Source organism: Cibotium barometz, chromosome 17, assembly GCF_041138505.1.
Source record: "Cibotium barometz isolate CiBa-2024 chromosome 17, ASM4113850v1, whole genome shotgun sequence".
NCBI lineage: Eukaryota > Viridiplantae > Streptophyta > Polypodiopsida > Cyatheales > Cibotiaceae > Cibotium > Cibotium barometz.
Window position 1 is genome coordinate 42025965 of NC_141062.1, and position 8624 is coordinate 42034588.

Genomic DNA, 8624 nt, shown 5'->3' on the forward strand with positions numbered 1-8624 from the left:
GATTTTATAGTTCCAAGCCTTTTTCCACTAGGCCCGCCGCCTGGGAGTAAGTGACCCAAGGCCCCTAAAACATAGTTATAAGGTTTTTCTCTATGGTTTTACCAACTGACCAAGATCCTCTTGTCTATCCTTCGAAGCTCAATACTTGGGAGCATCTTTAGAGAATTTCTCGCATCAAATGATGAGATTTACAATATAGTGTGGGCGCCTATTACATAAGTGTGCAGACATAGTTATCATAGGAATGTGTTAACCAATATGTAGTTAACAAAGTTTTAGATGTTAAAAAAGTTTTAGATGAATGGTTTGAGTGAGTTGCGGTATTTCTTAGGCATAGACACGGTGAGATCACCTCATGGAATTTTGTTACTACAAAGATAGTATGGCTTGGACATGTTGTCCAAGTATGATATGACATGTTGTAAGCCTATTTCAGTGCCACTGGAGCAGAATACAAAGCTTTCCACAGATACATGTGAGCTTTTGGAGGACCCCATTATGTATAGGTGCATAGTAGGTAGCTTGATCTATATGATCACTCTACTAGGCCAGACTTGAGCTATGATGTTGGACTTATAGGTCAATTTTTGTAGGCCCTTAGGAAGTCACACATGGATGTGGCTAGATATATTCTTATGCACATAAAATCCATCGTTGATTATGGACTTTTCTATAAGGCTTATATAGAGATACAGCTACATAGGTACATAGATGATGATTAGGCTGGTACAAACATGAGGTCTTACAGTGGCTTTATGTTATTGGATTTGTTAAAGAAAGTAGCCTCCCTGCTGTTTGTTGAAGAAAGTAGCCTCCCTGCTGTTTGTTGAGTTTTGTTGTTCGGCCCATCATCATCGTCAGTGCTCTCTGAGCTCTCCGACCTCACCAGCCACACCATCATCACTTGCTCTCTAAGATTCCCAACTTCTCTAGCCCGGACAAGTCCATTGATAGCTGTGTGCACTCACAACATGCATCACCACCTTGGCTACTCATGTCTTGCACATCTCCCTTCCTTTCCCAAGGCGAGCTGAGATCTCTCTCTCTCGAGCATTATCTTCCCCTCGCTTTCCCAAGGCGAGGGAGATCTTGTTGAGCACTATCTCTCTTACCCGATAAACTCTAGCTTGGGAGATCTATCTTGTAATCAATATCATGAAAATATGGATATCAAGGTAGCCACCTTAGAGTGGTTTTAACCCAATTAGCACCACATACATAGTGCAATGTAAAAGGGTCATCTCATCCTAAGACAAGGAGGAGGATATTGTGTAGGGTACATCTCCTCTGTAAGAAAGAGGAAGGATTTTGTGTATTGGTTACCTTTATGAAGAATGAATATGTTGATGTATTGGATCTCGTCTATGTTACAACAAGGAGTTATTAGAATAGTGTGGTGTGAGTGAGAGAGTGTGGCCAACTTAAAGTGTATGTAGCACAAGATAGTCTAGCAGAGTGGACAGTGGTAATAAGCTAAAGGCTAATTCACATCTAGCTGGTGAATGGGATCAGTCCTTGGTGGGTATACTTCCCATAGAGAACCTTGTTTCCCTCTTCCTCTTCCTATGCCTCTCTTCCTTCTCTTGGTAGTTGTGAGTGATCTGAGATCGACGAAGTTATCTACACTTGACAAACAACAAAAGGACATCGGCAAGTAGACAAGGTACATCCTAGGCAAAAACCACACAAAGAACAAGACAATAAACAAACCCCCAAGTGCAAAGAGACCAATTGGGCACAAGTATGAGGCCAGGCACACCCAAGAAAATAAGAATGTTGTCTATAAACGTACTCGAGCTGGCAAGTAGCATGCCCAAAGAATTTGGTATCAAAAATTCAACCAACACACCCAAACCATCCATCGGCAAAGCTTGACTCACCCACCACTGACAAGAAGCTAGGAAGAAATAGACACCACCATATAAGGAACCGGCAAGCCAAGACAATCTAGCAAGAACCCCATGATACAGCACCAATGTTAACCCTCTTGTTGATAAACTGGTAAATGAGATTGAAAAAATTTAAACCCTCCTTTTACTGCTTATATTGGCTCTAGATAGTCCAAATGCATACCCTGGAAAGTGCAAGAGCTTCTAACGAGAAAGTCCAAAGCCCTACACTGAGGCTTGCACACATCTTCATTCCAAATTTAACCAACCCACCCATTCTTCATTCTCGAATTTGCACCCTATGGGCCCGAATGGAGCCCTGTCATCCAGCTTTTCCAATTGGAACAAAAATCTGAGGAAACATTATGCGACTACATCGCTCACATCAAGTACCTTGATTCGCATTGCAAACAGAGGGAAAAATTGAGAGATAAGCAGTTAATTAACCGTTTCCTCTTGGGCTTGCACAATCCAAGGCTTCACAAAACCACCTGTTGGTCGAGGACCCCTCCCCTTTGATCAGGCTTGCAAATGGGCGATCTTATTGCACTCCACACAAAACGAATGTGCACATACCAAAATTAAGGACTTAATTCTTTCAAAAAGAAAATTTATCCCTCTTCCCCACACTTGCACTCCACATAAAAAGATTATGCATATACCAAAATTAAGGACGTAATCCTTGCATAAGGAACATCCACATAGAAAACAATGATAGAGAGAGAGAGAGATTAAAGACTCACAAAATATAAAAAAGAAGGCACCCCTTTGATTGTTTTGTCTTCTAAGATGACCTAAGTTAAGAATATAGCAAACTATATGCTAGTGACCTCATCACTGTTGTTGGGATTGCAGAAATGTGTAATATTTATGTTATCTTGTCTTTCTTAAAAGGCAAACATATATGTGAACTATTCAACACATATAGAAAATGTGTGTCCTAAATTCAATCCAATGGTGCACTAGTAGTTGTTTGGTTCCTAATAAATGTCAATAATGTGCAATAATAATATATTGTGCATGAAGTTGAAAAGTATATTTCTTGTACTACATATCTAGCGTTAAAAAAACAAGGACGTACTTTGCTTATTTTTTACAATGGTTTACCACTTGTTGCATGTAGGGATATAGAAGAACAATATGATTACGGTAGAGTATCCTTTTATGCATACTTGACAAGATGATTGTTTAGGAAGAAGCAAAACTTAAGACCTTAAGTATGGGTCCAATTCGCTTCCCTAAATGATGAAGATGCTAGCATGTTGTGGACTTATGGGACAAGGTGTTGAGACTGCATGTGCTAAATATTCAAAGCCTCATTGAGTTGGTGCCTCAATGAAGTTATGTCGACAGAGTCACCTCTGTCTCCTTGGTCAATGAATTCAAGGAGATTTTCAAATGAAAGATCCTCAAAACCGATATCATTGCATAACCTTTCAAGGGAATTTTGCTTTCTCCATGGCTTTTCATGACTTTATGAGCCTCAAAAACGCGTTCAACATCTTGGGCATCCAAAAAGCACGGGGTGGCCTCCACTCTTCTTGGCCATGACTTATGTCCATGAATCATCGATGTATACTGAATATATGCAAGGAAGGCTCTGGACATAGGTGACACTTTTTAATGGGAGTGGAGAGGTTCCTAAGCTTTATTATATGTGCTCCTCTCTAGGTCTTCTTCATTTCTTGTATTCTTTTGTTATACTTGCCACCTGCTAGCTTTAACTATTTTTCACTTTTCTACTTAGGCAAGTAAAGCTTTCTCTTTAACTATTTTTCACTTTTGTACTTAGCCAAGTAAAGCTTTCTCTTTCTTCGAGTCTTCATTTGGGCCTTCTTATCTTCTACTTCTCTTTGCAAGGTTGTAGACCTACTTTTTCAACATAAGAAAGGGCTTTCTTCCCTTGCTCATATGTTGCATCATCTTGCTAGAGTGTGAGAGGTGTCCCCTTAGATTTTCCTAGACATACAACATTTTTCAAAGGTTCCCATGCATGCTTCCTCCTCCAACCTCCACCATTACAATACCGCGTATTTCTTTGACCCAATTCTCAATACAGAAAAGAAAGAATGATCAACATTTTCTTCTTCTTCTTCTTCTTCTTCCATGACGTTGTGACTTTTTCCTATACTCCAGAACAACACGGTGTTTTCCTCTTCCAAAGACCACCATATTCTTCTTGCTAACAGTAACCAGAGGTGATGACAGTTTGCCATTACATAAACTCACATTTTGCCAGCAACCCACAAAGGAAGAGCTGATTTTATAGCCTTCGTTAGAGAAGAGCAGCTTGAAGAGAAAAAGAGGAGGAGAAAGACAAGGCCTTATCTGTAGAGAAATCTTATAGTTGCAGAGCAATGGTGGCTTCGTTTCCAGAGTTTGATCATTCCAAACCCAGCTTCAAAAAAGGTGGATGTGTAGCTGCTGCCCATAATCACAGCAAAATGCAGTGCAGTACAACCACTTTGCGCCCTGTAGGGCATAATTTAGGCAAAATGAGCTCGCACGGAAGCAACCTTGGCGCTCTAGATGTCTGTGGGGGCACTCAGACCAGCAAAATCAGCTCAAATGGAAGCGGTTGCAGAGCCCAGAATGCTAATATGGGCGATCCTTCAAGCAAAGTGGGAAGCAAATCCAGCGCTCAAAACGCCCATGTGGGCGTTAATTCGAGTTCGCATTCAGGAAATATGGGCGCCCGAAATGGCTATGGAGCCAGCGATTCAATCCAAATCAGCTCAAATTCTGGCAAGCTCCGCGCTGAAAGCGAAAATCCAAGCAAAATGAGCTGCAATCTGGGGTATGGGGGCGACAATGAAAGCAAAAAGAAGGCCTCATATATGGGCGAGCAAGTGAGCTTGTGCTCAGGCAATGTAGGCGCTCCGGATGGCTGTGGCATTGTCGGCGCACAGCATGGCTATGGGGGCGAAAATCCGAGGAAAGTAACCTCGTCTGGAGGGAATTTCGCCGCCTACGGCAGCGATAATTCGGGCAATTTGAGCGGAAGTGTGTATGCGAGCGACAATTCCAGTAATAATGTGAGATGGAGCTCGTCGTGCGCGTCGGACACCACTAGCGGCAGCAGCACCAGGCGGAGCAGCTGGGAGTCGAGGACCTGCGCCTCAGGAGCTGCCGCCCCGGCCTGCACCATTAAGCCTCACAAGGCCCACGACGTCTCCTGGGCGGCCATCCGCAGCCTCCAGCTCCGCGAGGGCGGCGCTCCTCTGGGCATTGCCCACTTCAAGCTGCTCCGCCGCGTCGGCCACGGCGACATAGGAAGCGTCTTCCTCACGCAGCTTAGGGACAACTACCCCACGCCCACCAACGTCGCCTGCTTCTTCGCCATCAAGGTCATGGACAAGGAGGCACTCACTCAGAGGAACAAAGTGCAGAGGATGCACATGGAGAAAGAGATCTTGGAGTGTGTCGACCACCCTTTCTTGCCCACCCTGTATGCCCACTTTGACACTGAGCAGTTCTCTTGCTTGGTGATGGAGTTCTGCCCAGGGGGAGATCTCTATGCCCTCCGGCAGAAGCAGCTGCGCAAGCGGTTTAGCCTCATAGCAGCAAGGTGAGAATCTACGGGGGGTCTGGTTTCTGAGCATTTCTTGACTTTTTGTCTCTAGCTAAATCTTTTCTGTTGCTGCTCAATTAGTGTGCTGATTAGTGTAGAGGGGCACATTAGCATGCTACTCAATTGGTGATCTGGTGTAATGGGCAGATCAGAGCGGTGCTCAATTAGCTTAATTTGAGGGAAAAAATTAAAAGGCTGCTCATGGGATTGATTGTTTTGCTTGATTTTCCTCTGTGAGCAACTGCAGATGCTATCATGAGTAGCCTGCATTCTTGTCTTGCAATACGGAGCTTTTGCGTGCGTGCGTGTGCATGCGTGTGTGTGTGTGTGTGTGTGCACGCGCGCGTGCGCGTGGGTGTGGGCGTTGGCGCGCGCATTTGCATGTCAGTGTGTGAGCCTGAGGGACAGAAATAGGAGTAGTTTGCAGATTATGTATGCACATGGCCATGTATTTGAGCTAATGTAAGCTCTCCTGGTTCTGTGTATGGGCAGGTTCTATGCTGCAGAGGTGCTTCTAGCCCTAGAGTACCTTCACATGCTAGGCATTGTATACAGAGATCTCAAGCCAGAGAATGTCTTGGTGAGAGAAGATGGCCATATCATGCTTACAGACTTTGATCTCTCCCTCAAAAGTGAGGTAAAACCCCAGCTTCTTAAGTGCCCTTGTTCATCCCCCTCATCATTGCCTTCGTCGTCATCAGCGAAGAGCCGTCTGCTGCGCTCATTCAGTCAATCTTCTACTGTTTCCTCATCTTCTACTACCTCTTTTTTGCATCATAGTTCAGCAAATTGTATGCCGCCGGCTGCATGCAGCATCCATCCCATCATATCTTGTCTCTCATTGAGCAACAACAACAGTAGAAAAGCCCAACAAACACAAAAGCAACAACCAGCATGTGAATTGAGCATGGAAAGCTCAAAAGTAAGCAAAGCTAGTCATCCAAGACAACCTCACAAATCTAGCAATAAAGATGGAAGTGATTCCGGGCACGCGGAAGTCTCAAAACATGATACGAGTCAAACATCATCCAACGTATCCGGCGATGATGATGATGGTGATGCTCAAAGGGCTGCAAATAGGAGCACAAAACCCTCAAAGCACAATACAATTGATACAGCCAACAATGGTAATGGTGATGGTGCTCAGAGGACTTCAACATCTGGCTCTGCATGTCAAGAAGATGATATGATGTTTATGGAGTTAGTCGCGGAGCCGACGCAAGCAAGGTCCATGTCTTTTGTAGGAACCCATGAGTACTTAGCCCCAGAGATCATAGCTGGCTATGGCCATGGCAGCCCAGTGGACTGGTGGACATTTGGCATCTTCTTATTTGAGCTTCTATTTGGCAGGACCCCATTCAAAGGGGCCAGCAATGACCAGACCCTCATCAACATCATCAGGCAGCATCTAAGGTTCCCAGAATGGGCTGAGTTTGAAGCTGGAGAGGATGCAAAAAGCTTAATCCAAGGCCTGTTAAGGAAAGACCCTAGGAAAAGGCTTGGTTCCACCAAAGGTGCAGCTGAGATTAAGCAGCACCCTTTCTTCAAAGGTGTTAATTGGGCTCTAATCAGGTGTGCCCAACCTCCGGAAGTGCCTAGTCCCAACAGGAAGGTGATGGATTTGTCATCTAAGCACCATCATAATAATGATTGTCACCATGGAAATGAGCACCATGACATCACAACCAAAATCTTCACTATCAACAGGACAGTCTCCAAGTCACTTCCTCATTTTGATTACTTCTAATTAAAAAGAGGAGATTAAGTACCTTGGGAGGCTAATGTCTGGCAGTGTTTCTATGGGATTTCTGTACACAGGTTGCCATCAAATGTCACATGGAATTGCGTGCCAAATCAAGTAAATTTTGGGCAATTGGATGATGCCACCAGATTGGGCAAGAGAGAGAGAGAGAGATAGAGATGAACCCATCACCACGTGTGGGGGTGTGGGTGTGAGAGAGAGACCCACGTGTGGGGGTGACCCACATGTGATCCCTCCTCGGCTTCAAACTTCCATAAAGACTTCGATATGCCAAAACATGTACCTTTTAGTTATAAACAATTTTCTTAAGCACCCAAAGTCAAGCGCTCTTTCTTACTTTTTGCTCCACCCACTGCTAGCATTATATTGTATTTTAGTGGGTTACTATTAAACAAAATCTGCCAATACTTTTGTACCCTTTATTTTAAAAATAAATTTTTATACATTTTATTTATAAACCTTGTATTTAGTATACAATCACACATTGAAAACCTATTGATGATATGAGTCACTCATTATTTTGATTTGTTGGAAAAAAAATGGTTTTTATTGAGCAATTGCTCCAACCTAGCAAAGGTGACTTAACCAAAAGAGTTCCTTTTTTTTTTTGCCATTCCTTATGCCCAAGTGAATGCTTGCATTACAAGTTTCCATCGTGTGACAAGTTATAAAGATACTTTTAAGGCTTAAGAAGGTTAAGTAGTTATTTGTGAGCTAAGATATAAAGATTCTTTTAAGGCTTAAGTAGGTTAAGTAGTTATTTGTGAGCTTGTGATCAGATTCTTTTAAGGCTTCATAAGGTTTTAAGTCTTAAGAAGGTTAAGTAGTTATTTGTGAGCTAAGACAAAGATTCTTTTATTTAAGTAGTTATTTGTGAGCTAAGACAAAGATTCTTTTATTTAAGTAGTTATTTGTGAGCTTCTGTTCTGAACCTTTATTACAAGAAAAATTTTGCATGGAGATTGGGAGGCTTAATAAACTTTGCTCCGTTTTTGCAGTGTTGCTTGGATCTATGCTATAACATATATACCAATGCTTGTTAATATCAACACATATACTAACACTAGGAGAAAAAATATTTTGGGCAGAATGGGACGCATTGGGGTAGTTTACCCCAACATGCCCCATTCTGCCATAGTACTTAGCTAGGTACTTTATATATAGAGAAATTAGGTTAAAAGTAGATAATTTTATATAAAAATGATAAAAAAAATACACAAAAGATTATCGAATTTATTAGTAATATATGCACAAAGGGTATATATCATTATCTTACAAAAAAATATGAGTGGAGCTAGTGCTCTTATAGAAATTATGAGCATAGCTCTTATAAAATTAGGAGTAAAGATAAACAAAAGTCTATGTGCTTCGTGATCATCATGCCTAGTGCCTTCTCCCTTTT

At 42.5% G+C, this 8624-nt stretch overlaps 1 protein-coding gene across 1 annotated transcript; it reads left to right on the forward strand.

The window, feature by feature from the left end:
* The first annotated feature begins 3768 nt into the window (after nt 1-3768).
* LOC147630014 (protein kinase PINOID 2-like) lies at nt 3769-7792 on the forward strand. The gene is made up of 2 exons (XM_086811586.1): nt 3769-5457; nt 5953-7792. Exons 1-2 carry the CDS (start codon nt 4247-4249, stop codon nt 7205-7207), a joined length of 2466 nt encoding a protein of 821 aa, XP_086667712.1. The 5' UTR covers nt 3769-4246; the 3' UTR covers nt 7208-7792.
* Nucleotides 7793-8624: the final 832 nt, after the last annotated feature.

Coding starts and splice junctions, on each gene's coding strand:
- LOC147630014 (XM_086811586.1), top strand. CDS start 4,247: ATGGTGGCTTCGTTTCCAGAGTTTGATCATTCCAAACCCAGCTTCAAA. Junction 5,458..5,952: donor TTTAGCCTCATAGCAGCAAG/GTGAGAATCTAC, acceptor GTGTATGGGCAG/GTTCTATGCTGCAGAGGTGC.